General features: G+C 58.4%; 1 protein-coding gene across 3 annotated transcripts in view; it reads right to left on the bottom strand.

The window, feature by feature from the left end:
* Nucleotides 1-408: 408 nt before the first annotated feature.
* SH3TC1 (SH3 domain and tetratricopeptide repeats 1) overlaps nucleotides 409-17,493 on the bottom strand; it is a 41,247-nt gene continuing 24,162 nt past the window's right edge. For 2 of the 3 annotated variants that reach the window (XM_032135676.2, XM_032135677.2), the window contains 8 exons: nucleotides 15,949-15,990; nucleotides 12,487-14,151; nucleotides 8,667-8,847; nucleotides 7,298-7,448; nucleotides 5,430-5,552; nucleotides 4,578-4,728; nucleotides 3,299-3,495; nucleotides 409-776 (listed from right to left, as the gene is read on the bottom strand). In XM_032135676.2, coding sequence (XP_031991567.1) covers nucleotides 519-776; nucleotides 3,299-3,495; nucleotides 4,578-4,728; nucleotides 5,430-5,552; nucleotides 7,298-7,448; nucleotides 8,667-8,847; nucleotides 12,487-14,151; nucleotides 15,949-15,990 — 2,768 coding nt within the window. In that variant the 3' untranslated portion in view covers nucleotides 409-518. Of the gene's footprint in view, nucleotides 777-3,298; nucleotides 3,496-4,577; nucleotides 4,729-5,429; nucleotides 5,553-7,297; nucleotides 7,449-8,666; nucleotides 8,848-12,486; nucleotides 14,152-15,948; nucleotides 15,991-17,493 lie in introns of those variants that run through there. The other variant, XM_058430224.1, reaches the window with a different exon arrangement.

Genomic DNA, 17,493 nt, shown 5'->3' with positions numbered 1-17,493 from the left:
GCTGTGTGATGGTGGGCCAGACACCTAACCTCTCTGTGCCTCTATTTCTTCAATGGCAAATGGGGGCACTAACAGCCCCCACCTCCGGGCACAGTGGCCTGAGGATTAAAGGCAAGGGTGGCACGAGACCTGTGGCAAAAGCTCCGAGCAGGGAGCTGCCCAGGGCGTTCCACCACCATCTCCCCTCTGGCCGCCAAGGAAACCCAGGCTCCTGGTGACCTGGCACAGGTCTGTTGGACTCGGGGTCCTTCTCATACCCAAGATCAGGACATAGCAGCAGGGCTGTCCCCAGGGAAGGGAGCTGGCCCCTAGACACGCCCCAGGAAGCACACTAGGGAAGGATGCCCTGGTGACTTCGATAAGTTATTGCAAAAAACAAAACAAAACAAAAAAACGATTTATTGCTATTTGACCCCTGCGTTCGTGCCTCCATTTCCCAGAAAATGAGCCACCGGAGACACCAGGAGACACAGGAGGCCCCCCGCCTTGCACAAAACCCACTCCCTTAGACGCTGTCCTCAGTGAGGGTGGCTGGGGGCCAACCAGGGGGCCCACCCGCAGAGTGGCAGAGAAGGCAGGTTGACCCTGCGGACGTTGAGCTCTGTGGCGAAGGTCCTGGCCTTCTGATAGAAGAAGAGCGACTTCTCACGGTCCAGGAGGAAGTTGTGGTAGATGGTGGCCAGCCGCGTATAGATCTTCAGCTGTGCCTTCTTGTTGCCCAGGTCCACGGCGGCCGCCAGTGCCAGCTGGTAGTATCCGGCTGCATCAAACGGGTCCTGAGGGGGACAGGCCATGCTCAGCAAAAGGGGGACTTGGAGCCCGTCTCCCCAGAGGCCGTTCCTGTGCCCAGGTCTTTCCACATGTCGGGCCGATGCTGGCTCACCCCATGAGCCCAGAAGCCTGTGACACTGCTGTGGGCTCAGCTGCAGGAGGTGGAGGTGGCCCTGGCACCCCCTGGAAGGCTTCCTGATTGTCCCTACACCCCACTCACCCCAAGCCTCCTGTCCCAGCCCCACCCTCTCTGCAGGCAGTGGCTGCTTTCCCCGTGGGCTGAGGTTGGGGCGGGTCCTGCCTGCTCTGAGAGTTCCATGTAGGACCCGTGGCTCCCAGCCACAGCAGGGGCACAGTGTTGAGTTGAGTGACCCAGGCTTCCCTCTGGCCCCTGTCCATGCTGACCATTTCCAGGCCCTCCACGGGCCGGGCCAGGTACAAAAGCATCTCACAGGTGTCCTCTCTGGGACTCTTCCCTGAAATACTGACGGAGTGTGACGCCCCAGACATCCACTCCCATTTTCAATGCATCTTTGCTCAAACTCACCATCCCTGGGTTGGGATGCCACCTCCCAGACCTCCTCCTTGACTCTCCCATCCCCCACCCAGCTTCTCCCCAGGCGCCTCCTCCTCACGGGGGCCACCCAAGGGACCTCTCTAAGACCCATGCCTGGCCCGTCCCCTTTTACCATCTCAAGATGGCTCCCAGGGCCAAGGACAAAGTCCAATATGCAGCAGCCCATTCCCTCACTGCCCCGCCCCACACACGGAGCAGGGGTGCAAGAAGGGCCTGAGTCACCCTCACTGCTCATCCAACACCCCCCAGTCCCACCCAACACTGGACTCTGTTGCCGGGCGCATGGCTGAGCCTACCGTCCCTGCTCCCAGTCTGGGGGACCTGGGAGTGAACACTGACCACACAGGGTGGCCAGGGCTGTGGCAGAGGGAAGCCCAGGAGCCTGTGGGGGGCCCAGGAGGCCCCAGACTCAGCCTGGGATGGGAGGCAAGGGCTTCCTGAAGGGGGGGGCATCCCAACTAAACAGGAAGGAGCCAGCCAAAGCATATGTGTCTGTGTGTGCGTGTGCCTGTGTGTGTGCATGTGCCTGTGTGTGCATGTGCCTGTGTGCATGTGCATGTCCATGTGCCTGTGTGTGTGCTTGTGTGCATTTGCATGTGCCTGTCCATGTGTGTGTGCACCTGTGTGTGTGTGCCTGTGTGCATGTCCATGTGTGCGGCCTCCCTGTGGGAAGCTGGCCTGCGCTGACAGCACAGTCACCATGAGGCCCAGAGGGCTGTGCATGGGAAGGTGAAGGAGGCCTCTGCCCCTCGACCCCAGCCATGGACTTTAGCCTCTCAGGGACTACTTGGTCCTTTCCTTCCTCCTGGGTGGGCGGAGTGGGTGGCAGGCATGACTAAGAGAGATAAAGGCCCCTCTGGGAGGCCCGTCCCCTGGGTCCCAGGCCAGCCCCTGAGCGGTGAGCAGCGTCCCTCTGAGCCTGACACCTGGCACCTCCCTGTCTGGCTGGGACTTGGGAGGACACAGGGACCGCTTCTGACCACCAGGTGTCGCCAGCACTGGGCGGGGGCCTCCCGGGCAGCCCCAGGCCTGCGGTGGGGGATACAGGGTGGGGTCTTAGGGCTGCCCCAGCTCCTCATGTTGTTCTAAGGCCCCCAAGAGCTCAGTCCCTGGACTGGAGCGCCCTGGCCCCTCAGCCCACAAGGAGCACCGATGCAGTGCCAGTGTGATGCTGAGTAGGGACGGGCGCCTGCTGGGCAAGGGGGTGGGGACACCCCAGGTCCGAGTCTGCTGGTCCCAGCTCTCCACCCCTGCAGGGCTGGGGGCAGAGGGAGCACAGGTCCCAGCACCTCCCCTCGAGACAGGCCCGACCCAGCAAGGCCTCAGCCTGGCTGTCTGGGGCCCTGCCCCACTGCACCCGCCCTGAGCTGGGGTTTCCCTGTCTGTGAAGTAGGTGGTAAGACACCGGCCCTGCCCCACCCTGCCTGGGTGATGTGAAGATTCAAGGTGTCTCGGGACTCCAGGAAGGAGCTGCTTAGTGCAGGCTGGCACCCTGAGCAGGCTTCCTAGAGGCTGCGCCGGGATTTGGGTTGGATCTTGCAACATGGATTCAATGTGAGGATGATGCCATCCCCCCAAATGTCCTTCTCCCTACCCTGTTTTCTTTGTTAAATACAACTTGAAACTTGACTGTCAAAATTCAGCTTTGGTGTCACCTCCTCCAGGAGGGCCCCCCTGACTACAATCCCCCTTCTTTACCGAGAGGCCACCATTGCCCACTCATGTATCAGCATCCCTGGCTGAGGCTGAGTTCTTGAGGGCGGGGCCTGGCCAGCTCAGGGGCTGGGTTGTGTGTGCTAACCATGCCAGCTCCTCCAGCCGAGCGCAGCGCTCCAGGGAGGGCACTGGGCCATTCCTAAGGAAGGTTGGAACCCAGGCCTCTGGGGTCTGAGTGGAGATCCCACTCCCAGGGGGCCAGGAACACCCCGAGCCCTGCCCTTCCCCACCCACCTTCAGGTCATAGAAGATTATGTCACCGAGCACCAGGTACACCTTCACGTAGTAGAGGGTCTCCTCGTCAAACTCCAGCGGCGAGTTGCAGAGCGACAGGGCCTTGAGGTAGAAGTGCTCGGCCAGCTCGCCGTGGCCCAGTTGGTGGTGCAGGGCGGCCAGCCGGTGGTAGGCCACGCGCTCGTTCAGCTGGTCCCCTGGGGTGCAGGCCGAGGGGGCAGGTGTGAGGACGTGGCTCCCTGGGGCAGGCAGGGCACAGGCCCCTCAAGAGCAGGCATGCAGACCCTGGGCAGCACCTGGCTCGCCTCCAGGCACCTGCGGTCACCTGGGCAGTTCTGGCCAGTCCCTTCTGGGCTCCCAGACTCACTTTCCCATCTGCAAAGCAGAACTAATAAGGCCTGCCCCCGTCTATGGTGAGGCTTTGGCAAAGTCAGACTTGGATGGCCCGGCTCTGTGCCTACACATAGCCACGTGCCTTTGCTTACTGTTTTTAACCAGGAGAGCCCAAAAGGCGTGCAGCCCAGGCACTCCCGGGCACCAGGGCTCCAGGCAACCCACAGATGTGACATCCAACTCTTCCTGGGTGTGTCATCATCAGAGCCCCCTACCTTGGGGAGTCACTGCGTGCCTGAGCTCCAGGTCCGCCCCGCAGATGCGCGAGCCCCCCTGGGCTGTCTCCGGTGTCCTCCCCTTTTCAGGGCGAGTGCCGTGGAGCCTGCATTCAATGCATTCCCATGCGGCTGCACACCTGTGTACCAGGCCCTGGGGCGCAAGGCGCTGGGGCATGATGCCCACCCGGGGCTCCATCTCTCTAGAGGAGGACAGACGACCCTGGCACAGCACCGGGGGATGCCTGACTCTAAGGGGCAGGCTGCTGGAAGGGGAACTGGGATTTCATCAGCCAGAGAGCCCTGTGGTTGATGAGGGTGGGAAGGGCACAAGAGAAAGGGAATGTGCCACTCAGCCTGGCACATGCAGGGACCAACGAGATGCCAGGCATGTCTGGAAGGCAGAGGGCACACTGGCTGGCCCTCATGGTCAGCAGGGGGAAGAGGCAGAGGAAGCAGAGCTCAGCCAGGCAGGGAGCTCTGCACTGTGTGAGAGATCTCGGGCTGTGCCCCGCGGCTGGACGGACGGAGGAGCCAGCTGAGCAGATCTGTCTGCCTGGACAGGAGACCATGGAAAATCCAGCAGCTGTTTCCACTCCTGCCCTGCAGACCTGGAGGCTGAGCTCTGGCAGAGTGTGGGTCCTAGCAGGGTGGGGACTCAGGGGGCTTACCCAGGGTGATGCTGAGTGCTAGGGCCATGTGGGCAAACTCCAAGCCCTCCTGGGGCTCCTCCAGTGTGGCCAGCAGTGCCACCAGCTTGTTGCACAGCCGCAGCTCCACCTTGCGGTTGCCCGTAGTCACCGCCAGGGGCAGGGCCCGGTCCTGCCACACAGGCAGGTGGGGTCAGGCTTCCCGCAGCACCCACCTTGCCCAGCGCCCTCCTCAGAGCTCAAACACGTGCTCAGAGCTTCCCACGCCCCAGCTACCCCTGGGCCTCGACACAGCGCTGTTCTCTGAGATAAAGGGCAGTTCAGACACCCAAGCTGGGGGCTGAACAGTCACCTGAGACCCGTCCAGCTACACCCGGCAGCCTCGGACCAGCCCCTCCCGCTTGGGCACCGGGGGTCTCACTGCGGGGAGCCAGCACTCCTCTGTGCTCTAAAAACACCACATTTATCTGTGCCCAGGGCTGAGCCACACCGTGAGCTCAGAGGAAGGGAGAAGCCGTCCCCGCTTCGGGGTGCATGCAGACCTGGGCCCTGGCCCTGGGCTTCCCACTGGCATGCCGTGTGTCCTTTGGCATGTCCCTGTGCCTCTCTGATCCTCAGTGTCCTCATCTGTAAGATGGGGACAGTACTTCCCACTCATGGTGGCTTGAGATCATCGGGTGCAAGGGTAAGGCCATTGCTGTGTCCAGGCCCCAAGTGTTTGTCCCGGGCGGGGGGCACAGTCAGTATCATTCCCGGTGAAACCACTAGGAAACTAAGCATGTTGGTGGGAGGCCTCTCCGGGCCACACCTGTGCCTCAGCCCCCAAAGTGCCCCCCCTGGGGCCCACCCACATCAGCCCACAGGCCAGCTCACCCGGTAGAAGGACACAGCTTTCTCCCGCTCCCAGGCCCCATTGAAGAAGATGTCTCCAGCCGCCTCAAACAGCTCCAGCCCCAGGTTGGGGTCGCCTGTGTACAGGGCCACATTCTGTGCCACCTGAAAGGAGGCAGAAGTTCCCTTAAGACCCACAGCTGGTGAGGTGGCCCCGCCCATCCAGGTGGGACTCCCCCTGCCCCCTCCCCCCCCACACTCGGCCTCCTTCCTCTCACACACTGCAGATGCACCTGAGCCTTTTTCAGACCCTGTGCATTAGGTCTGCCCCCCACCGCTGGCATGAGGACAATGACCTCATGCACCTGAGTGCCAGGAAGTGACTGTGGAGCTGCAGCCCAGGAGCCCGACACCTGTGAATCCTGCCACCAGGGCTAGCCCTAGCCCACTCCCCCTGCACTCAAACCAGCCTCGGTAGCCCCCAGATTGCTGGGAGCCCATCCCCTGGCTCCTTTCTGCGTTGCCACATCCCTGCCACGGCTCAGGGCCCCACATCAACAGTGTTTGTGGGTGGGCTTGTCCCCTCTTGGCCATGAGCTCTTGATCCTTCTCCTCAGCTCGAGGAGATATACAGCAGGTGCTCAAAAACAAAAGTTTCGCCAGGCTCATGGGCTTCCCAATTTGTTCCAGATCACACTGTGTTTGGGAAAGCCTCTGAAAACCGCTGCTGTGACAGATGCATTTTGTAAGGAGATTTGCCACATGTTGCTTGGAGCAAGTTCTTCTGTGTGTTAACTGAGAGGCCACATTATTTGAGCATGTGCTGTATACCAGTGGGTGCTGGGCACTGTGAGGGGCTGTGCCTCTGCCCTCAGGGAGAAGATGCTGGCCACTGGGGGAGGATATGAGGGAGCCAGCGGGAGGGAGGGGAAAGGCATACAACAGGTGCTCAGCAGTGGCTTAGGAATGAGTGGATGGATGGATAAATTGATGAGCAGATGTATTGGCCCATGGATGGATGGATGGGCAGATGAATGGATGGGTGTGTGGATAGATGGATGCATGGATGGATGGATGGATGGATGGATGGATTGACGGATGGACAGACGGACAGATGAATGGATGAATGGATGGATGGATGGGTGGGTGGATGGATGGGTTGAATGATGTGTGTATGTATGGGTTGGTGGATAATGTATGAATGGAAGGGTGGAGGGTGGATGATGTATGTATGTACACATGGATAGATGGATGGATGGATAGATGGGTGGATAGACAAATGTATGGATAAACAAATGGATAGACAGACAAATGAATGGAGGGATGGATTAATGTGTAGATGGGTGGGCGGATGGATGAATGATGGATAAATGGATGGGCGGACAAACAGGTGAATGGATGGATGGGTGAATGGATGGATGATGGAAGGATGGATGGATGATGGAAGGATGATGGATGATGGATGGAAGGATCAACAGGTGAATGGATGGATGATGGAATGATGGATGATAAATGGATGGATGGACGAACAGGTGAATGGATGGATGATAAAAGGATGAATGATGGATGGATGGATAAATGGAAGGATGGATGGATGAAAGGTGATTGGATGGTGAAGGATGATGATGGATGAATGGAAGGATGAACAGGTGGATGGATGGATGATGGAAGGATGGATGCATGATGGATGGATGGATGATGGATGGATGATGGATGGGTAGATGGAAGGACGAACAGGTGAATGGATGGATAATGGAAGGATGGATGGATGATGGAAGGAAGGATGGATGATGGATGGATGGATGGAAGGAAGGATGGACAGGTAAATAGATGATGGAAGGATGAATGGATGGATGGATGGATGGAGAGTGAACATGTGCAGAGGCCCTCCTGCGTCCCTCACCACTCACCTGGATGTACAGGTCCACCAGCTCGCTCTGTCGCAAGATGTAATAGATCTTCCCTGCTTGCAGCCAGGCATGTGCCTCTTTCTCTTTCTTCTGGAGGTCAATGAAAATCCCCAGACTTCGTTTGGTGTAGTCCAGAGCGGATTTGTAGGCCCTGGAATCAGACACAGGTGTCAGAACAAGGGCTTTCGTCCTCCTGGAACCAGTCTGCCTCCTCCCATGGGTCTGGTGACAGATGAATCTGGAATGTGGGGACTGGGAACGGCCCTCTCGTGTGTGCAGTGTCCTTCCCTTTCCAGGCTGCTGAGAGTGCCTGGGTGAACACACACGGCACAGAAAAGATGAAGGACATCCTTCTGAGAGAACTGGGCATCATGCTGCCTGTGGCAGCAGGAGCATGCTAGTCCATCTCCCCCGGGTCCCAGACATGGCCTGTGTCTTCTCCAGACACACCAGGAGCCATTAGTGTTCAGAAGCTATCCAGGCCAATGGTTCTCAAGGTGTGCAGGCATCACAGTCACCCAGAGGCCTGTCCGTATAGCTTGCTGTCCTGCCCCCAGAGCTTCTGGCTCCACAGGCCTGGGGCGGGCCCTAGAACTCCCACTTGCCACGAGCTCCTAGGTGACATGGATGCTGCTCTGCTGGTACAGGGACCACACTTTGAGAAGCATGGCTCTAACACACTGGCCCATTTTCCTGCTGTGAACCTGAGGCCAAGACTGGAGCTGATCTCCTGGGTCCCTGTGGAATCTAGCTCCTTCCCTGCTCTTTCAGTGAGTCAAAGGGGTATAACTGCAGCAATGTCACTAGGCCCTGTGGGTAGGGTGGCCAGGGCCATGGTTATCCCACCAGGTCAGGATGCTCCAGGGGAGCCGAATGGGCCACGTGTGATGTGAGACCTTGAAACCCTGCCCCAGGGAAGCAGGTGACACAACTGGCTCTGTCTTCTGTGGGAAAGTAGCCACAGGTGGCTGCTGTGGTTGCATTTAAGGGGACAGATGAAGGCCAGGAGTGAAGACTCGGGGCAGGCAGAGGTCAGATGACAAAAGCCACCATGGTAGGAAGAACAGCCCAGAATGCACGTAACTGCCTCTGCTGGGGTTGAGAAGACCTTTGGGGAGGTGTGCAAGCAGGGATGGGAAGACGTGTCACCCAACAAGGGAGGCTCAAGCTGGGACTCACGGGTCATCAGCAGCCCTGGGACAACCCCAGGCCCCCCAGCTCAGAGCATCCAATGCCAAGGAACCAAATGATCCCAAGGAGAGGGGCTGCTGGGGCCCTGAGCCAGCTTCCCTGTGCCCCTGCCCCGCCCCGCCCCACCCGCCCCCTTTGCCCCCTCCCCCGCCCCCACCACCACAGAGCCAGTCCTCACCGTTCAGTGCCCAGGGACAGGTAGAGCTGGCTGATGGTCTCCAGGAGCTGCCCCTCCAGCACCTTGTCGGCCACCTTGCAGGCCAGGGAGAGCTGGAGCTCATGGTAGATGACACACTGGGCCTCGCTGGGCATGACGGCACTGTAGAAGTGGCACAGCCGCTGGACAGCCCGCAGCTGGCCTGGGCGGAAGACAAAAAGGAAGACGTCAGCCTCCCAGTATCGAAGAGAGGCTGGCTGGGCTCAGAGGCCCCTGCGATGTGCTTGCCTCTTTCATACCTCTGTGAGCCTGGGCCCCACAGGCGGGGAGCCGCCGAGCACACCATGACATGGGCACAGCTTGGTGCAGATGCCCATGGTAGAGGCCAGCCTTCTTTACAACCCCCAAGGCTGAGGCCCTGGCCAGGCTCGGCCCCGGCACCAGGCCATCTATTTCTGCTTCACAAAGCCGCTCCCTCTGGCCAGGACCAGGGCTGCCTTCAGCCAGAGATGATGAGGCCAGCGACACAATAGCCCCTGTCGCAGATGGAACCCTGAGGGAGCAAAGCCAAGTGTCACGTCTGCCACACACGGCATCATGTTGGGGGAATGGGGTTCAAAGCCGGCCCCTGGCGTTACCACACATGCTCCTCCCGTGCAGCCAGGCTCCAAACCCACAGGCTCACGGGCCTCTCCCAAAGCCGGGGCGCTGGGAACGGTGGAAAGCTTCCGATTTTCTAGTGTCAGCAACATTCCGGAGATGAACACCAGAAACCAGGTACGCCGAATGGACATCTATCACACATGCCACCGAACAACGGCAGAATACACAGTCTTCTCAAGCGCCCACGGGACATTCCCCAAGACAGACCACGTGCCAGGCCACACAACGAGCCTCAGTGAATGCAAAAGGACTAAGACCCAAGCAGGGGTGTTCTTCGGCTGTACTGGCGAGAAACTGGACATCAACAGTGAAGGAAATTTGGGAAAGTCAAAAATATGTGGAAATGACACACTCCTAAACAACCAGTGAGTCAAAGAGGAGACCATTAGGGAAACTGAAAACTAATTTGAGAAGAATGAAAACAAACGCACGGCAGGGGCCAGCGCGATGGCTCACGCCTGTCATCCCAGCACTGTGGGAGGCCGAGGCGGGAGGATTGCTTGAGTCCAGGAGTTTGAGACTAGCCTGGGAAACGTGGTGAAACCCCGTCTCTACAAAAAAATACAAAAATTAGCTGGGTGTGGTGGTTCATGTCTGTAATCCCAGCTACTCGGGAGGCTGAGGCAGGAGGATGGCTTGAATCCGGGTAGAGGTTGCAGTGAGCCGAGATTGCACCACTGCACTCCTGCCTGGGCAATAGAGCAAAACTCTGCCTAAAAAAAAAAAAGCACAGCATATCAAAAATTCCAGTTCCAAGATGCAGCTAAGGCAGTGCTGAAAGGGAAATGTATAACTATAAATGTCTACATTCAAAGAAAGAAGAAAAATCTCAAAAACCCAACCTTCCACCTTGAGAAACTAGAAAAAGAAGAATGAACTAAACCCAAAGCGAGTAAAAGGAAGAAAATAATAAACATGAGAGTGGAAATGGGAAGTAAAAATACAGAGAATGGAAAAACAAAAGAGCTAATCAACAGAACCAAAAGTGGGTTTTTCGAAAATATTAACAAAATTGACAAATCTTTCACCAGACCGACCAAGAAAAGAAAGATGGGACACGAATGACTAAAATCAGAGACTGAGCACCATGGCTCACGCCTGTCATCCCAGCACTTTGTGAGGCCGAGATGGGAGGATCGCTTGAGGCCAGCATTCAAGACCAGCCTGGGGGAATATGACGAGACCCCATCTCTAATAAAAATAAATATTAAAAGTTAAAAACCCAAGTTTCTAAAATCAGAAATGAAAGAGGGAACATCATTGCCGACCTGACAGAAATAAAAGGATTCCATGAAAACACCACGAGCAATTGTACACCAACAAATCAGATCATCTAGACGCAACAGTCAAACTCCTAGAAAGACACAAACTACTGAAAGTGACTCAAAAATGACCCCAAGTAAGCATGTGGGGTATCAGCCCCGCCCTCGGTCTCCTCGACTGTTCAACGCGGGGTGGGGAGACAGGGAAGCATGATCCCCATCCCCTGGCCCTCGGTCTCCTCGACTGTTCCGCGCAGGGTGGGGAGACGGGGAGGCATGATCCCCGTCCCCTGGCCTGCATTTCCAAGTCTGAATCCCCCAGCACCCCGGGGAGGGCCTCATAGGAGGAGATGCCACAGGCTATTGTGCCAGGACCCACTGGAGGCTGCAGTGGGGGCTGGAGTGCTGGGTTCCTGGACAGTCTCCCTCCAGTCAGAGAATGGCCCTGGGGAAGAAGCCTGGGTCTGAACCCCCCCACCCCTCCTTGGACAGATGTGTGGGACCGGGGCCCCTTCACACGGTCCTTTCCAAAAGCTCGTCCCTCCCAGGCCAGGAGTGGGTGCCAGGCCTGTGCTGGGAAACGGGCAGATTTGGCCACAGCCCCTGGGACTCTGGGCCAGGCCATAGGTGGCACCTCTGAGTGGTCTCACTATGCCATGACGTCCATCCTGGGAGGAGGGACCCACAACGGTACCCCGAGTCTCGGCCATTTCCCCAGACTCAGCTTCCTCATCTATCCTCTGAGGCCTGGATTTCGGACAGCCCTGCCCACCTACTGTCCGTTCACGGCTCAGGCTGCAGTGACTATTCTATAGCACTCCATGGCTCCCTAGTGCTCTTGGGGAAAAGGCCAAGCCACAGCCTGAGGTCCCTGGCCCTGCTTAGCTCTCCAGCAGAGCTTCTCACCATCCGGCACCCAACCCACCCACGCCCAACTCTGCACTTCCCTGTATAGGCCCTGCTCACTCACCCCCCACTCATACCCCACTCATCCCCGCTCACCCGCTCATAACCCCGCTCACTCACCCCCATCACCCCCCCGCTCACACCCCCACTCACTCAGCCTAATCACACCCCCGCTCACTCACCCCCATCACACCCCTGCTCACTCACCCCCAACCACTCACCCCCGTTCATACCCCACTCACCCTTATCACAACCCCACTCGCTCACCCCTGGGCCTTCACACAGGCTACACCACCAGCCCCTCACCCACCACGTATTACTTGACTAAATCCTCTCAACCCTCTGGTCCCAGACTAAAGAGGCTTCCCTAACCCGGGGCCAAGAGCTGCCCCGCCATCACGCCACTCACCCTTTTGTGGCTTCTCTGGCCTGAAGCTCACTTTCCCACGCTCAGCCCCTGCCATCTGAGGACCCCACAAGCCCCATTTGTGGGTGGGGCCTGGCAACGAGCTGCTTTTGCATGAACTGCTCTGCAGCTTTGGGTAACCACCTGCCCCTGCGGCCTCTGTGAAGTGGGATGACAGGTGCACAGGGCTGCCGAGATGCCAAGCAGATAACAGGGGCACAAGCACCGGCGCTCAGGGCCTGGCTCATGGAGGGGCCCCAAGTCCCAGCTCAGCAGAGCCTGCCTCGCTCCCAGGGTTATGTCTAGAGTGACCCACCGTCCGTTGCCCAGACTTCAGGGATTCCCAGCATGCAGGACTTGCAGTGCTCAAGGCAGGATGGTCCCTGGGCAAACCGGGAAGAGCTGGCTCCCCCAGTAGGGCACAGAGGGCCTGGCCCTGCGTGGGAACCGCCTGTCTCCAGGGCACTTGCCAACATCTGCTGTTCGCCATGACTCAGCACTTTCGATGGTGGAAAAACCACCGCTTGTGTCTGAATCACAAACCCCAGGTGTGCCCCGACCCGAGTGGCCCCAGAAGGCACGCAGGAGGAACCGGGGCACTCACTCTCCACGTGGCCCATCTCCACAGCAACCAGAAGGGCCCACTCGTAGTAGCCCTTGCCCTGCTGGGCCGGGCCCTGGCGGGTGCAGAGGTGGCCCAGCTGCAGGAGCACGTGAGTGAAGTCCCGGCCACACTCCCCGCGGGGCAGCCTCGAGAACAGCCGCACAGCCTCCAGGAGGTAGTGCTGGGCCAGCCTGCTGGCACCCGCATGCAGGCACAGGGCCCCGAAGTTGGCCAGCACCACCGCCTGGTTCCTCCACTGGCCCAGGTCCCGAGCCACCCGCAGGGCACGGTAGTAGCCCTCGGCTGCCTGCCTCGTCCGGCCGCTCCTCTTCAGAGCCACAGCCACCATGTTGGCAATCACGCCCTCTTGGTCCTCGCTGGCTACCACTGCATCCTGGACAGACTGCAGGATGTCCAGGGCCACCGGGCTCTGCCCATGAAGCACGTGCAGCCAGGCCAGGGCCACCAGGTGGTCCACAATGGCACGGACGCCGGCAACAGTACTGGCTTCCACCGCCTGCGTCATGAAGGTGATGGCTGGGCCGTGGCAGCCGTGGTGGCTGTACAGCTGGGCCAAGCTGGCGTAGAGGGGGCCGCGCAGCACCTGGCCCGTGCCCGGGATCAGGGAGGCCAGCGCTTGCCTGAGGTAGTGGGAAGTCTGGGCGGGGAGGCTGTGGGGCTGGGGGGCGTTCTGGAGCACGAGGTTCACGCTCCTCAGCGAGCCGGCCAGCGAGCCCCGTGTCCGCAATGAGGCCACCTTGACACAGCTCAGCACCAGGTGGGGCAGGCACTTGCGACTGTAGATGTCAGCCAGGAGTAGGTAGCAGTCTGAGAGCCACGCAGCCTCTGGGGCTCCCGAGTCCCTGTGCAAAAGCAGCAGCCGCTCTAGGAAGGGCAGGGCCTCCTCGGGCTGCTTGAGGTGCACGTGGTGCCTGGCCAGCAGGAAGCAGGCCCGGCCCTCGGCCTGCAGGCTCTGGCCACCCACCGCCCGCCGCAGCGCCAGCTGCAGGAGCTCCCCCTCCGCCTCGGTGCTGCAGATGTGGCCGGGCGTCCCCAGGAGCAGGGCCATGGCTTTGGGCACCACCTGTGCACACTTCTCCCGGTTCTTCTGCTTCCGGTAAATGCTGGCCAGGTTGGCGTACACAGCCACCACCAGGAACACGTCCCCAAAGCTGCCCTCCAGGGCCCCAAGCGCTTCCTCAAAGTACACTCGGGCCTGGGACAGCTTGAGCCTCCTGCTGCACAGGCGCCCCAGGAGGAAGCAGAGCCTAGCCAGGGCCATGAGGAGGCCAGCTTTCTTGGCCGCCCCCCGGGCCTGTGCCAGACGCCCAGTCAGCTCCTCCTCGTCGCTGAAGCTGCGGAACACGCTGCTCAGCCACGGCAGCGCCACATCGTACAGGCCACGGAAGCTGGTCTTGTACCCGGGGGCGTTCAGGAACAGCAGCAGTGAGCTCAGGGCCTCTGGGTCCTCCCAATCGTCCTCAGCTTCCAAGCAGAAGGAGGGCTCGTCGGGGTCCTGCAAGCTCACATTGCTGGATGCCGCACAGAGACCCCAGGACGCTGGCTCCTGGGGGCAGCCTGGGCAGGTCTTGCATTGTTCCAGAATATTCTTTACCTTCTGCAGGGTCTCCTGTGGCTCCGGGCTCAGGCAAGGTGGAGGTATTTCTGCAAGTCACAAAAACACCTAGACAGATTAGAGTCCAGCAGTGAGTCCTGGGTCCACTGGGGGTAGGGTCCCGGCATCCCCGGCCTCTGTGTCCCTGGCGCAGCACCATTCCCGGCCTCTGTGTCCCTGGCGCAGCACTTTCCAGACGATACCGCCCTACTGGCTTGCCACGAGCCCTTGAGAATTATGTGCAATGCAAACCCAGGGCCTGGAGCACGTAGGAACTCCGGCACTGTGGGGACAGGGAGAACACAGGCCCGTGGCCTGACTCTCCTATGAAATCACCCTCCTGTCCTCCTTTGCCACCCACCTGACAGCATGGTTTTAGGAGACTATGTGTCAGCTCAGTGATCCCTCAGAGATGCCTTTCCCTTTTGAAAGAATCAAAGCCTTCTAGTCGGACCAAGTATATGCAGCACTACAACTACAAATATAACTTTTGTCGGCATACTGGGCCCCCCGATGGGGTACAGGAATCCATGAAATCCTCAACAGCCAATCACAGCTACTGATCAGCTCAAAAGCTGCTATGCAAAATTGGTAAAGCCACCCACAGCAGAGGACAGGGATGTTGTAGCCATGTACCCAGCTCCACGCAGGGAAATGGACCATCCCCGCAGGAAGGATGGGAAAGCTTCCAGGCTCCTGTGGCCACCTTCACCTTGGATGGTCTGAAAACCTGAAGCCCGCAGTTCCTAAAGGGTTAACAAAGGCCAGGCTGCCCATGCAGCCCGCTGGTGCCTGCTGGCTTTGGTGGATTCCCAGCCAAAGCCCCCTCCCAGAGGTGAGCAAACAAGCGCATTTCCTGTTGGAAAACCTGGGACGAAAGGAGACATTACTGGGAAGGAAAGAATCTAGATTTAAATAGACTCTCTGTTTCAAGCTCACATGTAAAAAATATTTTCAATACAAACTGTCTCCTTATTCATCTGTAAAGCCTTGGAATTAAAAAAAAATTAAATATGATTTAGAGGCAAATGTCTGACTTGACTACACTAGATTAGCTAAGAAATCTCCCCTGCCGCCCGGCAGAGGCAAACAGCCCTTCCCAGACATTACCCTGGCCTTGGGGGTGGCTGGAGAGCCACTCGCCTTTGCTCCAGGGACTTCGGTGGAGGGTGGATCCACCCCCTCCCCCAGGCAAACCTACAACAGCCTTCCCTTCCCCCACTGGCTTCCGGGCCTCCTCTGGGACCTCCTGCCTGCATCCCAAATGTACTGGGACCCCATTCCCAGGGAACTTCCGAGGGCCACTGGGGTGTCGACATCCCCAGGCTGTCCCCATGCAGACCCTGTGTGAGGGGAAGACAGATCTGTAGAGGGGAGATGGGAGAGTCTCCCTGAATCAGCCCCCCAGGAAGAAGCAGACCCTTGAGGGACATCAGTTGAGGCCCCTGCAACCTAAGGCTCTGAATTCTGCCACCCGCTGAGGGCAGTGTGGCCTCCCATCTCTGAGGCAGAGCAGAGGGCAAGCTGCAGCTTCTCCAGGTCATGAGAAAGGAACCCACAGCTACAAGTGGGCCCAAGCAGTGGACAGGATGCTCCACCTCTGTCAGGGACCACGCAGGGGCCAGCATGTTCACTGGAAGAAGTGTGGGACCCCACGGTCTCCAGTGCCACGGTGGACAGGTGGTTCAGGCCCACCTCAGGCGACCTCCCCCAAGTCCCCAGCCCACACCACAGAGGGGTGACAGCCGCACCCAATGCCCACCGCGCGCAGCTCTGTCACCTCCCCCGGCATTACCCCAAGGCCCAGCTCATAACCAGAGGAAGCCTGAGCCACCGGCAAAACCCACCTTGTTCCTGCGGCTGCTGGGTCTCAGCTTCCTCTACTGAGTCTGGCAAGGGAGAAAAGAGAAGCAGTCAACACCCCCAGCCAGCACCTCTGGTCCCCTGCCAGGCCGAGCTGGTGTCGGTGTTGCAGGGTGAGAGCATTGCAGGGTGCAGGTGTTGCGGGCTGAGGTGTTGCAGGGTGCAGGTGTTGCGGGCTGAGGTGTTGCAGGGTGCAGGTGCAACCAGCATAGGAGCACTCCTGACACCTGAGGGAGAGGCACCAGCCAACGGGCCAGAGAATTCCCATGTTCCAGCATCTCCAGGCCTCCACCCCACCCAACCCCTGTGGGGACTCCACTCTCCCATCTTCTGGGGACATCCTCCCATCATCAGCGGGGAGCACACTCTTGGCTTCCATCAGCTCCATCGGGGAGCAGGACGCATGGAACAGGCAGCAGCTCTGAGTCCGACAGCTCAGAGATCAACGCCGCTCCACAGTGCACCCCCACCCTCTTCATCCCAGGGCAGGCAGCTCCCGGGTCTCAGTTCCCACCCCCGTAAAGTGGCTGACACTAACTGCTTACTGGGTTTCAATGGAGGTCAAGTGAGAAATAGCTGTAAAAAGATGTGGACAGTGTCAAGCGCTGTGAACTGGGATAACAGGTGTGCAGTTCCGGGGAGCTGCAATGCCTCCATCTCACAACACCTGCACCCTGCAACACCCCTACTTATGACACCTGCACCTTGCAATGCCCCCACCCACAACACCCCACAGTATGGAAGGTCCCAAACCTGCTTCCTAAAAAGGACAGGAGATACCATCCAGGGGGTCTGAGCCTTGATATGCTAAGGTCAAATCTAAGTTTGTCCATTCAGGAAAGGAAGTTGATTTGTGGGATCTACAAATTTTAACTCTAATATTGGTGGGGAAAAGGTCTTATAATGCATGTCATCGAGCAAGCAGGAAAAAAGTGTGTGTGGAAATGTATCTGTTCATATATGTGTGTGCATATGTGTGGGGGGGGTGCATGCATATGTATGTATGTGTGCATGTACACCTTGTGAGGGGGTGCATGCACATGTGTGTATGTGTGTGTACACCTCTGCAGGCACATGTGCACACATATCTGCATGGGTGTGTGTGTGTGCGTGTATACATGTGAGTGCATGTGTGCATGCACACAGTGTGTATTTACATGTGTATTTGTGTGTTTATGTCTGTGTTTGTATGTGTGTACATAGGTATACAAGTAGGTGTGTAGATGCTGGGCGCGGTGGCTCACAGCTGTAATTCTAGCACTTTGGGAGGCTGAGGCTGGCAGATCACCTGAGGTCAGGAATTCGAGACCAGCCTGGCCAACATGGTGAAACCCTGTCTGTACAAAAAAATACAAAACTAATCCAGGGTGTGGTGGCGCAAGCCTGTAGTTCCAGCTACTTGGGAGGCTGAGACACGAGAATCACTTGAACCCGGGAGGCAGAGGTTGCAGTGAGCCGAGATCATGCCACTGCACTCTAGCCTAGGCAACAGAGCAGGACTCTGTCTCAAAAAAAAAAAAAAAAAAAAA

This window comes from Hylobates moloch, unplaced genomic scaffold, assembly GCF_009828535.3.
Source record: "Hylobates moloch isolate HMO894 unplaced genomic scaffold, HMol_V3 SCAFFOLD_17, whole genome shotgun sequence".
Classification (NCBI taxonomy): Eukaryota; Metazoa; Chordata; class Mammalia; order Primates; family Hylobatidae; genus Hylobates; species Hylobates moloch.
Note: the sequence above shows the minus strand (reverse complement) of the source record. Positions and strands in the feature narration are given on the sequence as shown.